This window comes from Hylaeus volcanicus, chromosome 5 (assembly GCF_026283585.1).
Source record: "Hylaeus volcanicus isolate JK05 chromosome 5, UHH_iyHylVolc1.0_haploid, whole genome shotgun sequence".
Lineage (NCBI taxonomy): Eukaryota > Metazoa > Arthropoda > Insecta > Hymenoptera > Colletidae > Hylaeus > Hylaeus volcanicus.
In genome coordinates, this window is record NC_071980.1 from 29,367,877 (window position 1) to 29,389,573 (window position 21,697).

A 21,697-nucleotide genomic window follows, 5' to 3' on the forward strand; every position below is an offset into this window, starting at 1 on the left:
GAAATGATAAGAGTACATTTTTCCTCGTCATCGAAGCGTTTCGACATGGACTCGACAAGAGCTGACCACCGTAATTTACTTAATTGGTTGCTGAACCTACTCGATGCTCGAAGACTGGATTTCTAAGAGTACAATACAGTCACCCGTGGACTCTCCAACGTAAATTAACGACACTCGATGTTTACTTTCTAAGATAGAAAAGAGAACGGGATAACTTCGATAGCTGAAATAGCGCCTCTTAGACAGGATTCACTTAAACTTAAACTTTCAAACTGAAATTCGTCGTGAACAAAGACCTGTTTGCCAGAATGGTCCACACTGACCCCTTCTTGGTTTTTCAGCACATCGAACCGACTTCCTTGGCAATACTACTGTTGGTCGTTGACAGAAAGTTGTTTATTCGCACCTCGAGGATGCATCGAAAAAAAGGTGTTGCTCATTGTACCAGCCAATACAACACGGCTCTCGCGGCGTTACAAAATAACCCGTTCCTCGAAGCATCAGTAAACGCGAGATATACGAGGCCATCTGTCAAAGTTTGCATGCTCTTCCGAGAAGTTCGCTCTCACGCCTCCTCCGTATCGAGGCAGCTCGAGTGTTTCAATCGGCGTCGATAGAACCGCGGCGCCAATCGGCTGTGCATAAATGCCGTAAAACCTGACGCTCGTTCCACTTGGATTCAGCGTTGATAAACACCGCGCCGGCGTTACTGTGCTCGCGGAGGAGGCCAGAACTCGTTGGAAAATTTTTTAATTGCCGCCTCCACCATCACATGCGCTTGCCCATGTTGGAGAACATTTTAAGTGGCGAATTTGAAAATAAGCACTCGCGAAGACGACTCTAATGTTCCCAGGTTTAATTTAAATTATATTTAAGGGTAGAATGGAGTAGATGGGCTCGATTATATTTTCTTTCTTGAAGTTGAAGGTCTTCCTATTCTATTGTTTTTAAATGTCTAAGCTTCCTAGTTTGTTGCTCGGTGGTATTTGTTTAATATTCGTATAGTTGTCGAGTATTCGCGTATTAAACTATTGGAATAGTCGCAGACCTAATTAGAATGCGTACTTAATCCGTGGAAGGGAGCGCCAGGTCGCGTTTCCACGTGCTAAGACCGGTTCCTGGGGACTAACACGAGCGACAAGGATGGGAGAAAAATGCGGTTTATCTCGATAGGTCGGGGAATGCGACGATCAACTCTGCACGAGCCGCTCGTCAATGGAAAAGAGCGGTGGGATGCAAAGAGGGGGCGCGGGCGCCATCAAATCGAATTGGATCAGCCCACTTCAGCCTGGAATGAAATCGCGGCGCGAATAAGCCTCTTAATAAAATGAAGGATTGATTGCTCGTCGTCCCCTCTTGGCGTCGATGTTCTCGTTGTTCCTACTCGCCACTGACATCACCCATGATACGCCCGCAGTTTGCACATAGACAAAGGATTTAGCAAGGGTACTTTTTTATTTTTATCAACTTGAGTTCTATTGAACTGATATTGGAGAGTGTAAACTATTTTGTTCGAAGACTATGGATGACATAGTTGACAAGTTAAATTCCTCAAAGTACTCCAATCACTTTGACTTGGACCTTCTTGAAGCAAAGAGAATAGTATAATATTATACTTGAACCACCTTGAAAATATTCAGTGAAGGAATGAAATTTTACCATGGCAAAGCTCTAAAGTCTCGAATCGGAGGGAGCTTGGATCTGTTTGACGATCATCGCAATTCACCCTCCAAGTCCTGAGTTTTTGCTAAGGTTGCATATGTAAAGAAAAGAATTTCGATTTGCTCGCGTAAAAAGTAACGATTTCTAGAAGGATTGTTTTGAATTCCTCACGGTCGGCGCGGCGGCGCGGCTCGGCGTTCGGATACGTGCGACCCGCTGCTTTTTCGCGTTTATCTGAACGGAGGAGCGAGTGCCGATGTCGTGGCGATATACAGTTGACGAAGAGCACTTCTGGATCTATTTTCGCTCGATCGAAAGATTGAGGCCGTCGACCTAAACGGATCTCTCGAGCGAGGAGAGCGAGAGAGAAAGCCGGTAGCAGTTAGAGGGAACTCAACGAGACCAGAAGGAAAAGAGGGCGGGAAGAAGCGAGGAGGCGAGCGATGAAAGGAAATACTTGAAGAGAATCGATAGAGAGGCACGTGAAAAACTAGGAAACGCGGAGGGAAAAATCGGAGCGTCCCAAGACCCATTGAAATAATAGAATCGTTCAAGCTGATCGTTAATCGGACTTGACAATTTGGGGTTATTCGAGGAACGAGACGTTTCTGAAACTGATGATAAATGGACAAATTAATGTTCACTTTGATAATTGCCTGTACGACATATTAAATATACAGTCGAATATTCGAAAATAGAAACGTTCTCCGTTAAGTCGCAACGCCGAATCTAACGTGGAAACTTTTTAGAACCGTCTCTCTCTTTCTCTCTCTCTAGTTTTCTGCGTGCGATAAAAAAAAACGTATTATCGAGTTATTAACGTATCTGGTCGATGATAATTTGCGATAATCTTTAAAAGTGGCTTTGACGGATCTTACCGATTGGAAATCGCGAGCAGCTCTTGATCCGTTATCATTGATCCGGAAACTGAAGTCTAGTTTTCTCTTCTAATTCTTCTATACTGATTAATAAGTCAAATATTGTGATAATTTAGCATTTAACGTTCTCGATTAATTTTTGTTATCTACCTAATGATAAGTTCGAGTCTCGTGTATAAAAATCAGGTTAAAAACAGTTTGTTTTCTATCCTCCTCTGAGCAATTAGGTTTAAAACATCTGTCCATAGATGGTTAAGCGCGACTATTTACGAAGCTATCCATCCAACAGCTGACTGCTATTAGAAAAAGCGAATTTTCAGAGAAAATCTGTAATTATCCGAATAACGAGCAACCGTTTGAAGACTGGTCGAGTTAGATGAATCACGCGGACGCGGACGGCTATGCAGAAATGATATACCTCGTGAGAGATCTCACGGGAACTAATTGCACCGTTTCAACTTCCAGTCGTTTCAAACGTTTAACGATTTGCTCAGTTTTCTCTTTGTTTCAAAGGCTATTGTTAGCGACGACGCCAGCCAGAGAAAAGAGTCTAACACTTTTCTTTCTTTATAATTAACTCCTTGACTGCGAACGCGGCGTGTATATCCTCGAAAATTAGGCTCAGAGAAATGTTTGAGTTCGTCGAATCAATCAATGTACCACATGTTTCGGAATAACATTACTTTCTCAAAAAACATTAGGATACCAATCTGAAACTTTGACGTGCAATTAAAATCAAAGTTTCTAACTTTCGGTATATTTGTCACGGTTTTTCCTTCAATGGGAAAGCACTCTCTCCCCTTTAAAGACTTGGATCGAAGTTCACCGCAGTATCCTTGACCCTCTCGCGAAGACATTCCACCGAGAAAGCATCGAAACGAAATTGAAACTGAGATCTGCGCGAGGACGAGTACCGAAGAGGGCTCGATAAGGAATTGTCTCCGACTTGCGAACACTTCTACCAGCAACCTCTTGGTCGTTCTAAGGTGATGTGAAATAAATGAAAAGGGAAGTAGGCTTGTTTTTAAGAACTGTTTAGAGGTGTATCTTTGCTAAAATGTGGAAATAAACATAATAAAACTGAGAAAGAAAGAAAAGCAAGATGAAGCGAAAGAGTAGCAAAGGGGGTGTGAGGATAAAAGAGCGGTCGTTAGAAAGGAAGGGAAATAGGGGGTGGGTAGCGCACGAGCGAGTCCAAGCGGAGAAAGAGGGGGTTAGAGAGTTGTGGCTCGTGAAAACGAGGGGAACGATCGTTGGAGCGACGATTTTCCCAGCGAATGATGAGGAGGGTGTCCTAGATCGGGGATCTCACGCGGAAGAATAGAGCAGACACGAGCAACCTGTTGCTTCACAATACGCCGCCGCGCAGCGCCGGGGGGATATCTGTCTCTATTCAGCGGTTTCACGCTGCGCAACACGTTACGATATTCCCCTAACCGACCGTCTGCGATACACTTCCGCAGAATTCGTACGAAATATTATGCCCGCGACTCGCGTCATATATAGCCAGGAAAATGTATCGTCACAGCCAGCGGAACGCGGAATTTCCAGCGCCCTTCTCTCTCTGACTATTGTTCGTTGTGTGGAGATGGGCAATAGTCCCACCATAGTTCGAACATTCAATCTAATAATATGAAATTTTTCAAATATAAAAATCTGTAAAATGAATAGTTTGTACAGATTTGCTAACCTACGTAACGTCTACTGTGTTTGACACACGTGCTCAAATGGAAAGTCGCTCAAAAATGACTTGACAATCAGCGTGACGATTATCAATCGTGAATTACGTTTCACCAACAACACTGTCAACAACGAAATGATCCTGACTGGCAAAATTCGGCAACGTTTGAAATTCCACGTGGATCCACGCGGTAAACAGCGTTGTAAATATGCCTAATTGGCGCCCGACGCGTTGCGAGCCTTTCGGAAATGATTGCGCGAAAACGAACGACTCGCCGCTTCAACGATTTATCGTCGATCGTCTTGCTCGCCCGTCGCTATAGTTTTACGAGGCCGTGATTGCGACTGATTCACGACTTCCGAGTTGTGCAACGTTGCCAATGAATGCAACGCGTTCTTGTTTCGTTTGGGTATTTTGAAAAGACCCATGCGAGAATGAAGAAATAGAAAAATCAGGACCTTCGGAGCTAATGCAACTTTTTTATTAGAAATTGATCACCTTATCATGTTTTACAAATAATCAAATTACAGAGGTGAGTTTACTTCTTGATATTGTTAAGAAACTAGTACGGATGTAGTAAGAAATATACGAGTACATTACATAAGGCGAAGGCGTGTCTTATGATTGAAAAATGTTAACTTTTCAACACCGTACAACGCGTATCCCACGATTCTTGGAAAGAAATGAAGCTATTTTCGTAGACACCGCGTACATTATTCGGTATCGCCAAAAGGGACGAACACAAGCGAGATTCTCGAACGTGATCGGCCTCCCGATCAACTTTAATCACGATTTCCAAGGTAACGCCGTCACGCCGCTCGGAATCACAAAGAGGACACCTCTGGAGGAGTCCTCCACCAGCGTTTTCCTTTCTATCGAAAGATCACTCCGATTATAATCACCGGTCGGCTCCCTTTAGGGCTACCAACGTGCTCCAAATGGGTACCATTCAGTTTCGTTCCACAAAGTATACATAGGCGTATTCTTCCAATTAATTTTCCGATTAAAATAATATTTCCAAGAGAATTACGTGATCCAGGGATGGCAAACCCGAGTTCTCAGTTCAGTCTCAGATCCACGCGTGCGCCCGACTCAACGGCGGGGGGATCCCCGACGATCACGATTTTCCCATCGAACCAGGAATCTACCCTACGGCGTTTCTTCCGCGACGCCGACGACACGAACACCCGAGAACCATGAATCGACCCTTTCTCGCGGAGCTGACCCGCGCGATTCTCGTCGGAGACGGCCACGTTTCGATCGATCGTCGCTCGTGAGCAGAACAGAGACGTCTAGCGTCAAAATAAATCAATAAAATAGCGAGTCGAGTCGGAGTCGAGCGCGACCGCGAGTATGACCTCTATGTACGCACAGTGATACACGCTCGAGACCTCTACAACGCGAGCTTCTCCAAGTTCTTTAAGTTCAGCTTTACCCGTTTCACTCTTCGAATTCGTGATGGAAGTCAACGTATAAACAGGGGGCACGAATTTATATATACTGGACGTTAGGATTGAAATTCACATATGTACATAGATCTCCGCGACTCCGAAACATTTCAATTGACCTTTGATACTCACGATACTTTGTTATGAAATGTAATTAATAATAGAAATTGTCTTCTTAAATGTATAGTGTCACTGGAACTTTGGACATCAGAACTAACGGAGGTACAATGTCTTCAAAGCTTTGATTTTCTAACAATATTGATTTAAAAAAGAACTCAAAGTACACGCGCCAGTGTCCCTGAAGAGGTTAATTTTCCTTCAACTTCGCCTCGTCGAGGACTGACAATGTGCGCGGTCCGTGGCTTGCGGAGAACGGGCCAGGCAGCTCCGCGGGGGAAAAGGAGAAGCTTCGAAGAGGCAGGGGGCGAGAGAGAGAGAGAGAGAGAGAGAGAGAGAGAGAGAGAGAGAGAGAGACTAGGAAGGGGAGAGAGGAGAAGAGACGAGACGAGACGAGACGAGACGAGACGAAACGAGAGGCGAGAGAGCGAGCGAGCGAGGTCGAGACACGCGGCAGCTGTCTGGCGCCAGGGTCCCCCTGTTCCCTCAAACAGTCGCGCCGAATGCCACCCACCTTAGCCGACCTATTGTGCCATTCTGAAACCTGCATCTCAGGAGTCGGCTTTCCCTCTCCGTCCTGCCTTCTTACCTAAGCCACCTCGCGACCTGTTCAGGACGAAAACAGGACACGGGGCTTCTTCTGGTCTCCGCCTCTGACGGAGATTGACGTCGTTATTTATTATTAATGCCCTTTGTTTCGCGTGCTCGCGATGCGACCGCGTCGCCAGCGCCGCGACCAGACGTCTAACGGGCGCCGGGACCCCGTAGATAGGCGAAATTCTTACATGGATGTAGCATTTCCAGTTACCAATTCGAAGATAAAGAATTGGTTTTTTCTGGTGTTCTTCGAGGAGACGTAAAAGTTGAGGGGGTTATTTTTATAGGGGTTGTCGAGGTTTTCTTTTTTGAGAATTGGGACCTTTCGATCGCAAATACATATATTTTTGTCGTAACGTAATAATGTAAATAAAATAAAAGGTACACATTTTTCTTAGGAGAAATTGTTTACTTTCAGAGTAATTGTTGGTGAACCATTTTCTTCGGTTCCCAACGGTATGTTACAGTTTTGCGCGAAACGGTAGCGCAGTAAATTCGAGCGTGTCTTCTTCGAAGGAGATAATAGCGAAGTATGCAACATTGTCAGATAACGGCAATCGAAAGAGGCGTTAAAAAATATCTCACCGAGCGTCTCGAATATTCACCAATTTACGGACACACTCTTCGAACGCTGTAAAAGCTTCCATGGTGCAAATAAGTTTGTACGATGATCTCGAGGGCAGTTGAAGCGTTTTCCACGTTCTAGTCGGTACCGAAAGTGTTTCGGTCGTTCTGCGAAGCAACAAGCGAGGAATGGGAGAAAATGGAGGAGAGAAAGAGAGAGAGAGAGAGAAAGTGAGTAGGTCAAAAAACGAAGAGTACGGGAATCGCGGGGTGCGTCATGCGTGAAAACCTGTGCGCGCGTCAGCACGGTGGAACGTGCCCGCCGAGGAAATTTCTTCGTTTTCGAATGTGAACGCCTTCGTTCAGATATGTATGTGCCTCATGCTTCGCCTCAGTGACGCCCCCCTCCCCGAAGACTAAACATTCAAAAAAAGGAGTTTCCCTAACGATCCTCTATGAAAATTCGTTACTTTTATACGATAACGATTTTTCTGCGGTAAATTTTGTGCCTGGTACCGGTTGGCAATTTTTTAAAGATCCCAGGAATCCTGGCGAACCTGCAAACCAGTTCAGCCGGGAATCTTTCCGATGGTCTCTGTTCTCTTGGACACGGAAGTGAAAAACGCGGCGAAAGACGAAGAGAAGATATCGTTCGTAGCATCGTTCAAGGTTAACCACGTGGATATAGGCGTAGCCACCTACCAATGGCGTAGCAAGAGGACCGATCTACCTATGGAACAACCGTTAAGTCTAATGAACGTTCGCGAGGTGTACATTTCTTTCATCCAGTGGAGAATTCATCTAGTGTAGGTTTAATTCGGTGTACCGACAAGTAAAGGGGGTGGTTGCTAAGTAATAAGGGGGGTAGTAATGGAGATACTACATGTTCTGTATACAAATGCTACGCACTGTATCGGTTACCTCGACTATTACGAAAACCTCGATTATTGCAGGAGTTTAAAGCGTCGACTCTTGCAACGATCGAGGTTCCACCTTATCCCAGGGTTCCATGGCACGTCGAGTCTATTCTCAGAGAAGAATCTCCACAGTATCAATAATAGCGATGGTCCTTTTTGCAAAATAACATTTCCCGCGACCTGCGACCTGGGCGAGGGATATACCCGGGGCTCAAAGGGTTGAGATCGACAAACTGGAAAGGAAGGCGAGTCGTTGGCATCCTTTTCTATAGCAGACCGCGTTTTCTTTCGCGCGTAGTACGTCGCAGACGCGAGAGGGGAGTATGTACAACCTTGAAGACATAGTTACCTTCTCCGTTGGTGGTAAGGGAGCCGGGAAGTGGCAGGGGTGTGCTGTTTTTGCACCGACGTTGATCCCCTTCGCTGGGCGCACGATCTGAAAATAAACGGCACCCCTTTAGATGCTTCCCTCGGCAGACACACACTCCACACACTTTCTCCACGTCGCGTTTTCTTTTCGTCCACCGACTGGGGAGTTAGCGTGCATATCGAGGAATTATGCACCGTCATAGGAATTAAAAACAAATTTTTGATCCCCACGAAACGATGATTTAAGCATTCAATATAGCATAAAATAGATGTGGAGCAAGTATGATCGTTTTTAAGAAAGGAAATGGTTACGCCAAAGAAAAAGGAGGACAGAGAGATCAGCATTTATCAATGGTTACGCCGATGGTCCCGCGAGCGTCGCAAAAAAAAGCTTACTACGTGCTCAAGTGCGTAGTTGTTTCTCCACGGGAAGATTCGTCTCGCTTTTTTTTTCTGCTATTGACCCTTTCTCTGTTACCCGTATTCGTTCAGAGTTCTTTCTGGCCTTTTTTTCTACTACTACTACTACTACGCAGTTTCAGGAACTCGCGTAAGTCGATCTTTCATTCATTTCGCGTGTTCCACTTAGAATAGGTCTAAAGCTTCTTTTGGAATAAAATAGTTGCTTCCTGTGGGATCATCCCTCCTAATACTCTTTTCTTTCCGATTAGAAGACGATAGACTTTCCTACTGCGTCAAAAATGACCCTAGCCCGTCGCGTCGCGAATTTCGGTACACGCAGACGGGAAGAGGGGTTACGCATGTAAATTGGTGGCTTGGTGAATCATAGTTCTCGTGGAAATTCGACCGTCCCGGTCCGGCCAGCACCGACCACAAAGGAGGTGACAGAGTCGTCTAAAATAATGATTCGCCGGAGGCAGATCATTTATCCTCGACGTTGTAGGAAAGTCCTCGTTTAACATTCGAAATAACCAACTAATTCACTTGTAAGAATGCTATCTTCCATTTCAGCCGCGTACCAATGCGCCCGTAACTCGATCGTTTGTTCGCGCAATAAATACTTGCTGCCAAGCGTGTTCGGAGCTTTGTCTAGCGTCCACGCGAACCGATATCCGCGTCCAAACGTTTGCTGGAGGTCTGAGAATACTCGATACCTCGATGCCTAAGGATACACCCCCAATTTCGTGATAGAGGAATAGCTTCAGTCTCTTAGGGTGGTCTCCGACGGTACCACATATGCCACACAGAAGGTTTCTGGTGTCTAAACACGCCTCCGAAGATGCTATAACATTGCTCTTTAAAGCAACAAAAATCTTGTCGTTAACCCTACTTCATGGTTGTCGGGGACACAGATGGTAACACTTCGCGTGGGCCTACATTATAATTATTAAATTATTTATCGGTTCTTTCAGACTCTAGAGCCAACAACAACGATACATGTTAACTGATTTTCCTCCTGACTCTTCTCCAAGAGGAAAAACCTGAAAAATGTTAAGTTCTCCAACCAGGATGTACTTAGTAAGAACATCGTGGCGACACGTACGCTCGAAAATTGTATAATGCCCGGTCTTTGGGCTGCTGAGATCGTTATAACATTACTGAGAGGATAATGTATAATGCTGTATAATTCTACATCGGCGGAATGAGCGAGATCACGCGACTGGTTTCTGGCTCCCGATGAAAAAACGAGAGGAAGGAGGTCGAGTCTCGAAGATTTCGACCGAGACGATTCCGGTCTCAAGGATCGACGGAGGACTAATCGCTTTAGGGACACAGCAGCCATGGAAGGCGGGATTCATTGACTAAAAGAGAGGATGACGTCAGAGGACAAGTCCGACTGGAGGGCGGTCGCATTCTTCTTAAATTCCAACGGCTCGTTCCTGAGGGAGAGTAACATTTCCTGCTGCTGAACCGAACAGCGTCTAGGAGGTAGTAACAGTGGCAAAAGGAGAAATGTAGCCGAGAGATCCAACATCCGTCAAGTATTTTTAGGATGTGTTTCGTGGAAATGTTCCTTGGGTCCCAATATGGCGTCACCACCGCAACGCACAATCACGGTTAATCCTTCCAGGATCGATTCTCATCTTTCTTTTCTTGCGGTTTTACGTAATGCTCAAAACAAACTCAGGATAGTTTCCTTTGCTCCCAAATTCTTTAAAAAAAAACAAAAAATGGATGCACTCTAATTGAATGATTCCTTCTTGTTTACTCGCAGCACTTTCGTCGCGGGATTACAAAACACGGAGACGGGGCTCGTGGGACAATCAGCATACAAATATTTATACGCCGATAAGAACTGAATTGACACGTAAACTTGGCAACCATTACCACCGTTGACCGCGAGTAAACACGTTTATGTACGTATTTACAAAGTGTTCGATCCGCTCGCTGTTTGGCAAGTACGGCTGCTCAAAAAAAATTCGGCTGAACGGCGCCTGTTCACGAGCGAAATCCTTATCTAAATAAAAATTTCGTGCAACGGATGGAAAGGTAAACAACCGTTTATCCGCGTGTACCATGAATTAAATTCGAAATTACAGGAAGAAATATTTGACATTTCAATGTAATATAAAGTTGATTCAATCGTAACGTACTATTTTATTATTATTTCCTTCGTTTCATGCGTTGTTTCCAACTTATTTTTTTTTTCAGGAATAAATGCAAATAAATCACTCGTTCGATATTCATTACAGGAATAAAATTTTGCTCATCTCCGCGCCTGTCAGCCTGAATCGTTCAAGTGGAGTGCGTGTCCACCGACCGATAATGTCATCGCTAAATTTGAAAACGTGTATAGCGATCGGGAGAAGCGCCGCCTTGGGACTAGTTTCAAGGTGAACGAACACTTCAATTATTAGTCTGTTACCTTGTACTTTCTGGTTGGTATTCAACATAACAGAGGACAAGTATTTACTCGAAAATTCAGGATATCAGAAGGTACCACGAGTCCACTAATAGCATATTTGAATTCTATATATGACCCACTGGTGTCATTCAGTTAAATAAAATTCTGAACACGAGTATAGTTAAGAATGGATGAAGGCAATCTATAAAATGAAAATTCAGAATTCCACTTGAATTGATAGTGATTTTTTAAGCTTGAAGGTGCTTGAACAGAGTTCACCTAAAATAATATTTCTACCACGCGAAACCGTGGGCCCTTGCCAGCGAAACCTGCCGAACCTTTAACAGCTAGAATTCGCGAAGAAAAAGGATGGATGCTCGGAATGGTAGGCGCGAGACGAAGAGAGAGAATGGAACAGGCGAAAGGGAAAGAGGAGAAGGGTGAAGAGCGCCCAAACGCCAAGAGCGGGGGGGTAGAGCAGGAGAAGAGAAAGGAGAAGGGAGGACGAAGCGAGGGAAAGAGTGAAATTCAGAATGAATAAAGAAGATCAGATGGAGGGGAGGAAAAATAGGAGTGGGAGAATATGAAGAACAGGAGGGAAGGCGAAGAAAGAGAGAAAGAAGCGTATCAAGGACGACGAAACGAGCGGAGAAGCATAAAAGCGAGGCGACAGGCGCCCAGCTTGTGCATCGGAGCTTCGTATTACCGATGCTATATACTCCCCTCTACCCCCTGCCAACGAGTTTGGCGGCGCTAGGCGCCCTGCGAGCATGTATGGTGTAGTATACTTGCCCTTAACCGCGTCTCGACTCCCAAGAGCGTCTTGCTTTCACGGTTCTCTTCCCTTCTTTCAAGGTTGCACAAGTTTCGATCGCAGACACGTGAGACTCGACTTCGAGGCTCGTGCACTAGGACAAATTTTACTCCGAATGGCGAATAAAAATTCCAGATTTATTCATGAGACTACACTTTTTTAGAGAGAGAGAGAGAGAGAGAGAGAGAGAGAGAGAAAATTAAATTTGACGTAAAAGAATTCGATAAACTCTCAAGTTTTGCAGTAGCTCAAGAATCCCAGTAAAGTATCTATGACGTGTTCGCCAATTTTTGGGTGCTGGCGGCCATTGTGCTTTCGCGTATTTTAATTCGAATCCGCGGACAGAATGTCATCGACGGTGACGCCTCGGTCAGAATAATGCGGTGATTCACGACAGGGCTGAATCGAGAGCGGAAAGCTTAAAAACGCAGCCGGCGCGGCGCGGCGCGGCGTAACGCAATACGAGCAAGATTTGTCCTCGTGCGTTTGAAAGGGACTGCACGGAGCGTTGTGCCATGTCCTTCGTCGTATTCGTTGAAATTTGCGCAATCGCTGGTGGAACTCTGTCACCGACAGCGTTCAAACACCACGTGCGGAAATAATATCGAACGGCCGCAGAAATTCCTCGTCCGCCTGCCTTTTTCTCACCCATAAAAAATTCAAGAAAGAATCATCTTTCCACTTTCATAACGATGGGGACTTTCAACCTTCGTTGTGTTAATATCAATCTTCATTTTCTTTGGCGAGCACTGTATTCTTTACTCTTTTTCCCAATACTCCAAATATTAAACTACGCCTGTCGATACTAGGATTATTATTATTTCTATTTTATCACGTGTCATAAAGTAGAGAATCTGTTATTTGTCCCGTCCGCGTCCTGAGCGTCTGAGCTATTCTGCTCCGTTAATTGCACTCCGGTTCATAGTCCGCTGGTTTACGGACTGCTGGTTCGAGTTTCATGAATGAAGAAATTTCTCCTATTTCCCGGTTGAATGCAACAAGTGGCGATGCGCGGTCTTTTATCTCCTCTGCTCCATCGCTGTGGCCCAGTTTCCTTCTCCGAGCATAAATCCTACGCGACTACATCTGCTGGCTCGTGGGAGACGCAAACTCTCATAATGAATTTCTTTCCACGGAGAACTCCGCTTTTTCCTTCCTGCATTTACACGGACGACGAGCACTCCTAACAATCTGATTTTATCGCGATAATGTAACATGTTTTTCTCGATCGATGATTTCACGTTGTCGATGGAACTGTTAACGCGATGAAACGGTTCAATTGATACGTGGAATATTTGAGTTGTAAGTGGAATTTAATAATTCCAATGATATTTAAAGTAACGATACTCTTGATTTCGAGGTATCAAAAGTGAGATAGATGGTCATGTTATGTTCCGTACACCCGGTATACGCGTACTCGAAGCATAGACACGTGCGTATGCATGTGTATCGTCAATCGAACACACGGTTCTTGTAGCCCCAGGCGCTATTATTTCGTCATAGCTTGGCGCAAACGGTGCCATCTTGTATACGTCATCGTGGGATTTCAAAGACACGCGAGTGTGTATTAATTGCTTAGGATGAACTACGATTTGCATCATCGATACGCACGATTTACAATCATGAAATTGGTGGAGTACAACGAATAGTATCCGTCGAAACAATGGCATCGTTTATATTATATATGCAATAACAGAGGAAAATTAGTTCTTTGTGAGTCAAATCCTTCCGAGAACTCGGCAGATCAAACTCCAGAGTAGTCATTGGAGGAATAACTTTGAGAACTAGTTTCAAACTCGTGTATTTGTATAAACTTTGATTATCAAAAAAATATCTACGAATAGTTCCAAGTTTTTCATTGACTCCAATTAAAAGCTCCGAGACCATTTCGCTGTTATACAAAGTTATTACGCAACCAGTTCACGAAGAATCGAAACCAACGACCAATCGATGAACGCGAGATGAATCTATCGATGGCTGAAGGGTCTGCGTGCACTCATGCGCTGGTATTGATCCCGAGAACCAGTTTAGAACCAAGCGCAAAAAGAGAAAAAGAATGGAACAGGGAACAGTCAGTCAAAATCGGCCACGGGAAACCGAGGCCTGCTAAGGTGGCCGTAAAAATAGCACGAATATAATTTCTCTTGTATCGAAACCTGCGATGAAAATATACACATTTGCTTATTTATATTTTTATATTTCATGAGATCAAGTGGGAACTGAGAAATTTTGAATAGTTGAGTAAACGTTTGTCCCTTGTTTTATTCCCTTTACTCTGTTTACGAGACTATGGCATACAAATTGGAGCACAGGCGTGAAATTTTCACGATACAACATACGATAAGACCGATCGACTTCCATCGAGCGGATCGATGTTTGTTAGCAGGTCTGCGTCGACCACGGGAAACGGCGATACCCTGAAACGTATAGCCATACGGTTCGTCGCAATCAATAAGATCGACTTACAACACGTCCGTTGTAGTTCCAAGATGATCTATTCGCGTATACGAAGCTAGTCGCTTGTCATCGAGTCGAATGGTCATCGAACTGGGAAACGCTGAGTAAACACGTTCCCAATATTGCAAAAAAATTACATCATGAATTATTTCGAGACGTTGGCATGGCGTTGGTAATAAATTTGAAGAAAAATTCGAAACTTTACTTCAAAAAGTGTTCATCTTGGAATGGATGATTCTTCTAAACCAGTGTTTTTCGTTCGTGATACTTTATTTATCTCCTTATTGGACAATATCGCGACACCGGTTTCTCGGTTCGACGCACCTGCAACTACGATAAAAATGGCGTCTATAGGCGAGGACAATACCGCATCGAGGACACGCGATAGAACCAGAATACATATTTCTCGAGAAAGAATCGACTCCCATGAGAAACAACGAAACTACCTGAATATTTCTCAATTTCAGTTGAATTTCAATCCGAATTTTGTATCATTTTTTTCTCCCTTTTAATAGCTCTTTTACAATTTTATCATTTTAATAAATAGCGTATTGGATCCCCATTTGCAATAGTTTCTACGAAATTAATTACTAATTTCCATCAGGCTGCGTCGTAATAACGTGTAGACTTATTAGGTCGTACCACATGATATTGCCGATATTCGACGAGTTGAAGATTGACCGCAATTAATAAAGTGAACATAAAACGATGTACTCAAATCGGCCCGTTTCGGTACAGTGTTCATACTGGTACCAACCTCTTCGATTTATTAAAAAAAAATGTTTACAAGTTCTAGACCGAATCAATATTAAAACTCAACGTTTTTTTGAGCCATAAAAACAGCAAATTCACGCGGTGAACGCGTGATATTAAATATCAACCTGATATTCAAATTTGGTAAAGACACATCGCTACCAGTATTATTATCTTTAACCTTGCTCCAAGCTGGACGACGCGACGTGACACACGCTAAAGGCTGATCTCTGAGGATGGGATGGTAAACGTTTGCGAGTAATAAATATGAGTTATCGCTCGAACGATTGCGTGGATGCATTCCATGCACTCGCATACCGACAACCGTGGAACGCATCCGCGAATACGTATACAATTACGATAAAATTACGAGAGAGGAAGAGACTCACCTTCGGGTCTCAGTCTGTCGGCAATAAGGCAGTACGGGGGTGGCGGCGACTCTGAAACAAGAATAAACGAGTAAATAAGCAAATAAGTAACAAAGAATTATTTAAAAGGAGAATTCTTTAAAAATTCTTTAAAATATTCTTTAAAGTCAACTATTATTCAAATAAACACTGGAAAGGAAAATGCCCATCGAAATACTTAGCGAGCCTGGTATAGTCTGAGAACTTGGCTACTATTTTCTCATTAGAAAGTAAATTCCTGAAGCCCCTTTTGGAGAATTCTTAACGTACAAGAACAAAAACAAGAAACTTTCATGGCAACGAGCACCACAAATGGCTACAGGCCGCCCAAACCTAAAACGAACCGGAGACATTCATCAACGGCGCCAGCGCGAACGTGCGATGAATCTATTTTTGCGGGAATCTCGTTACGCTCGCGTCCCGATTCCGATTCAATCCAAAACGGACCGACGCCGACGATGGCCGAGAAGGGACGGGAATCCGACTCAAGGCTCTGTTTTCGATTAAGCGGTATTAATGGGAATCGCGACGCGGCTGGCGCACGGCACGGCCGGTCTGCTCCAAAACCGGTGGATTTTATTATTGGCACGCCTGACGAAACCGGTACACGGTTTTCCGTCCATTTACGTACCGTCCTGAAAGCGGAGAGAACAAATTGCTACGCTAAAATCGCTAAATTAATTCTTCTCGCGCGTCAACAATAGGTTGCTCCGATTTTTCGATACGTCTTTACTCAAGTTTTCCGTCTGAACTAATTTTGTCAACTTATTTCGTTAACGTAAGATCAACGTTAATAGAATTTTAGAGCGTTAGTGTAAAATGTGAACAGTGGAGGAGTAGACAGAACATTGAAGTGACAGTGTATGATACGACGACACCGTCGGCGTCGCAGCGACGTATCAATTAAAATTAAATGTCTGACTCACTGGTTGGTTTGAAATTCTGCAACGTGTGCCTGAGCTCCTCCGGTTTGCCAAAACACGGTGACCTTGCTTACCATCGCCTCGCCTTGCTCGGTCGCGCAAGGTATGAATGGTAGGCTAAAAGTCGTATGGCAACGGCCGGTGTGTATTCCCGCAGGTTGCAATAGGAACGATGCAGAAAACGAACCATTCGCGAAATTCGAGTACCAGTGGTTACCACCTCTCAAGCACCAGGGCGACAGGATTTGTTTATGATCAATTTTGATGAACCTTGCTAAAGAGATATTCTACTAGTCGATCGGGATATTGTATAATTCACAGATTTTGCTGATAAATCGTGGTACGTCTCCGAAAACACACGCAGTGTTATCTGGTCTCTGAAATGAAATCTCTTTCTTTATTAATTTTGATGTCGGTATGAAGGAATTAGTAGAGTGCCAAAGTGTTGAAATTGTAGTCACCTTTCGGGATATGAATAGAAACAGTATAGTGTATACAATGGATACGCAAATACATTTGAACTCACTTTCTTGTCTAAAATCATACCCAAGTTTCGATAGTAAATACCAGAACGACGTCAATAAAGGTTACGTCTTTCTCTATTCTTTAATCGATCGATTATATTTTCTACCAACCACACGAGCGAGGATGAACAAAATTCTTTCTTAGATAAAACTAAAAAGTGTACTCTTTGAATACGAATGTAAGTTTGAATTATAGTTGCATGAGATTAGAAGATGCGCCGCACATAGGAAAAAGGAGGGGAAATTGTTATAAGTAGAAAATAAATTGACAACGATAAGGAACGTAATACTAGCGCAACAATTTCCGTAACGACACCCGTCTGCCCGATAATAATCGATTTATCGGAGTGAATTATTAACGGCACAGCGATATTCGAATACCGACGAAGGCGAAAACAGATAAAGGCAACGCGTCTGTGTCGCGTTGCGAAAACAAGGCGCCACCGCGAATGCGATTCACCTTCGATAAATGTCGACGAACGCTACAAACCGCGTTACTGGCGCCTATAAAATGCTTGATGATAATGTTTACGATATAGAAAATCGTATTCGGATTCCGCGAACACGTCTATAAAATATCGCCAACTCGCAGAACCGCACGATGCACCGATCCACGTGGCATTAATAAATAATTTAATTCCACTTGGCTAACCAGTTTCGTCGTTCGGTCTTCACGATTTAATGTACTCTTTGCCAACTTGAACCTTGTGAATATCTTACTGTAGCGTATTGTGTGTTGTTGTTTACAATAAATCTGGTGTCAGTTTAAGACTGTAGTAATGTTACAATGAATCACGTGGTTCCAAAGCTACGCTATTTGCTCATCTTGCAGCGATGGATTAATTTTCCGAGAAATCATTCTTTTAGCGACTACGTATCCCTGAAATCCGAGGATAAGATATTCTGTAGCGTTCGAACTGATCCTGCATGAAATCGAAGCTCAAAATGTCGAATCGATTCCCAAAAAGTACCTGTGGATGCGATTAGTTCTTTCTGAGAACCGTGCTTTATTCTCAGGGCTTAAATGCCACGCCAAGGAAACGTCGCGAAACCTAAAACGCAAACAAGTCGATTCCGGCGCGCGTGATCATGAACGCAGCTCTGGTCAGGCGGACAACCTGGGAGAAGCAGGTACTCTGTGCATTCGTGGTGCTCGGTTCTGTTCGGTTCGGTCAGCTCGTCGGCTAATGCCGACTGGCCTCGACAATTAGCTGGCGCCAGCAATGACACGCAGCGGCGCCGGGCCGTTCTCCCCTCCCATTTCGTTCGCCGCGTTCTCCCCACTCCCTTGGCAACCGCTCCCGCCAGCGGCGCTCGACTGCCCCGTCTCTCCCGCAACAATGCGATTCTTCCCTGCTCCCCACCCGTCCCTCCGCCGTAGAAAGACTAACCGCTAGGGATGGGATCAAATTCACAGAGCACTTGAACTCAGGCGAAACTCTTTGGTCTTTGGACGCTCGATTCGGAGAGCTTTATCGGAAATGGAGGACTTTTTCTATGGAATAGGATAAATAACATGTGCAGGTGGCAAAAATTAACATGATTATAAAGCGAGAGACGTCACTAGCGATGGAGATAGTGAGAAAGTGGGGAATTCCTTGTATTGGATTATTCCTGCTTGTTTCCTTAAGTTCGAGGAGTTTCCCCTACGTTGTCTTCTTAGTACGAATGATCCACGTTCGCATTGGTATTTAGTGGATGGAAGAGGAAGGAGCTACACGAGGGACCCGTTAAATCCTCTTTCCAGGGGATGGCTTTCTCCCTGAAGTTTGGAAAATATTGCTAGACGCGGTTGGAACCTAATCAAATTGAGCATGTTGGTAAGGCACTCGATCCCATCGCTACAAACCGCACATGTTCCTCGGCGCCCCGTCCTCAAACCTCCGTCCCCCGTCCTCTTGCCGCGTCCCTAACCGCACTGCTCGATCTCTCTTTTCCCTCCCGTTCGGATCTTTCTCTTCTATTTCGCATGGTCTCCTCCGTCTCTGCTCTCTTTCCTTCTCTTTGGCAGGCCGCGACTCGCCCAATATACGTTTTATTTTTAGATTCATTTCCTTCTGGCCATAACTTTGATTGTGCGGCTATTGGTAAATGCCGGTCGCCGAAGTTTCCCCTCCCCCCTCCAGCCCTCCAACGAAGCGACGACTGTACGGTCCCGACGACCGTTTCTTCGTCGTTTCTTTCCTCCCCGTTTTCGTTCTCTTTTTACCTTCCTTTTCCGCGCATGCCTCTCTCAAATTCCCCTCCCTCCCACCAACCTCTCGATCCACACCCTCCTTAAGCACCGTTCTCGCACTTTGTTGACTCCTCTGTTCTTGACCAGTCTTCTATTCACTCGTTCTCCACGAACGACATTCTTCTCGCGTTATTTCTCATTCTCTTTCCCCAAATGCGCCCCGTCGACGGCTTCGCTCATGCGCGCGCGCGCGCGCTATTATTAGACGTGGAAACCTCAGCGTGGAATCCGGAGGATCCACTGTATTTTCCTGTATGGAGGGCTTCGTTTCACCGAATTCCCGGTCCACATAGGGGGATGGGCAAAATTCTTATCTGAATGTGTACATGAAACGAGGGTTGCGCGTGCAAGATTGGAGGGTATTGCTTTACAGCTCTAACAATGTTTTAAACGAGAGTTTTGAAATGTGCACAGATATAGGAGGAAGAAGGATATTTACTAGAATTTTTGAATATATTTAAATAGAATACTTGACGCGAGAAATATCTCAATTTTTCAGGAAAAAGTTGGAGCCAGTCGATGTTTACTTGGCGACAAGAATTTCATCGATTATCGATAGATCGCATGAGGCGCGCCAGAGCATGACGAATCCACGTCGTCGCGAGATTTGGCGCCGCGTTAAGGCTCCTAAAATTAATATTGCTTAACGTCGCACAGAGATATCGGGTTTACGAGTTCTCTCTGGTAGGCATTCTGCGTGCAAGAGGCAAGCCCATAAAAACGATTAGAGTAATGCTTCGACGATCATTTGTCCAATCTCGTGAACCCGATTTATCGCCTCCGCCGCGTCAATAAGTATCTTTTCTATTGCCTCACGCCTAAATGTTTTTTTTTTTTTCTACGCTACGATGCACGCTGTCGCGTATATCAGCCTATGGTCGATTTCATTCGGACGTGTAATTGATAGATTTCTTATTCGATAAACGACCCTCGGAATACGAAATCGCGATCGTTAGGCTGGTTTCTTTAAGATGGAAATATGTTTGTCAACGCAGTTCTGCTTGTAATAATTCATCACTTTTTTTTTTTAAATAAAATGTGTATAAAATTGATAACAAGGGAGCCGACCGAGCAGTAAATATTTAAATGATACGGAATGTATCGAGTTGAAATTATGCTTCCTTGAATTATTCGATCACGAAACGATCGAGTGATTTCGAAGTCACGATCCAAGAGCATTAGCATCGCAATCGTTTTCGCACGACCTGTACTCCACTCAAGTTGGGTAGCATTAGGTTAAATGATCGCCGGGGTTACGTAAAGACGCGTTTTGCTGGCGCCTCGCATTCGCTCTCTCTTTCCCTCCTTTCGTCGATAGGACGCGACAGTTTTTTGCGGTTGAATTCATGTCGCCAAGTGAAGAGGGACAGCGTGGGGGCAGACTGGGTCGACGCCACGGGAGCTCGCCGAAATTAATAAGTTTCGCGGCTACTTGCGATTGCGACTAACGTCAGAGAACGTATGACATCTAATACTATTTTGCTAATTTTATCTCGCGCTTCATTCATCGGTTCTTGCATAAATATGAAACTCGTGTTCAATCCCAGATATCTTGCAACATTTCCTGCTAACAGTTTATTCAAACAGAGACTTTACTCTGTAGCTCTATCATTTTTTATAACTGTTCCCATGGAATTTTTGTTGTACCAATCGAAATGTGTGTACGGAAATTTGGTATAATTGAAGAAGCTATTATCAACAGCGTTCGAGTAAGAAATTCCGATAGCAAACACCTTCTCGGGGATTCTAGAGCGCGAGACACCCCCTTAATACAGATAATGGAGGTTCTACCGTAATCTAATTCCATCCAGACCTTGCGTCGTTCCAGCAACAGAAGCGCAACGGCACGCTTCGTTACCAATTCCCGTGGCAAAGTAAAACGTCCGCTTTCATCAAAATTTATTACCGCCACGCTCGTTGAACAGCTACTAAAAGTAATCAAGAACGTTTACACGTATCAACATCGTTCGCTATTCCGCTCTTGTGTCTATTGCACAAACGTAGTTCACTTAGAAAGAGTGCAGCCCGCATTGAAACGCAATTTAACCGACTTTATTCAGTCCACGAACGCGTGTACAGTGTACCATTTACCTAGGAGCACCCAACCAGCTGGACACCGGCTAATCCTCGTAGCTATCGGTAATAAATTACGGTTTTACATTGACCCGAGCCTTTAGGCTCGTTAGCGAGGTGCGTGCAGGTGACGATTAGCATTTCGTTTGCGGCCGCTGCCGTTACAATACCTCCCTTTCACGCCGCTAAATTATTCCCTCGCCACCGAATCGACGCCGGAGGTTCGACACCTCCGAGAGTAAACGACCGGTGATTTAACCGAATTCCTCCTACCCCTAGCATATCCCCACCACGTGCTTCACCGACCACGTGTCGATGATAGGATATTTGAATCACTCGCTATTCGAATACTTTACGAGCAATGCTACACATACGAAATTCTTCTCTATCGATGGTAATATTTTATTGTAATTCTTACTACGTCCTTGTCACGAGCTATCGTAAATTCGAATAGTTTCAAGTTTCGTGGAA

General features: G+C 44.4%; 1 protein-coding gene across 2 annotated transcripts in view; it reads right to left on the reverse strand.

The window, feature by feature from the left end:
* LOC128877281 (mothers against decapentaplegic homolog 6) overlaps window positions 1–21,697 on the reverse strand; it is a 44,111-nt gene that overhangs the window by 17,371 nt on the left and 5,043 nt on the right. The window contains exons 2-3 of one of the 2 annotated variants that reach the window (XM_054124452.1): window positions 15,453–15,503; window positions 8,214–8,300 (exon numbers count right to left, since the gene is read on the reverse strand). In XM_054124452.1, the coding sequence (XP_053980427.1) occupies window positions 8,214–8,300; window positions 15,453–15,503 (138 nt within the window). The remainder of the gene's footprint in view (window positions 1–8,213; window positions 8,301–15,452; window positions 15,504–21,697) is intronic. The other variant, XM_054124453.1, reaches the window with a different exon arrangement.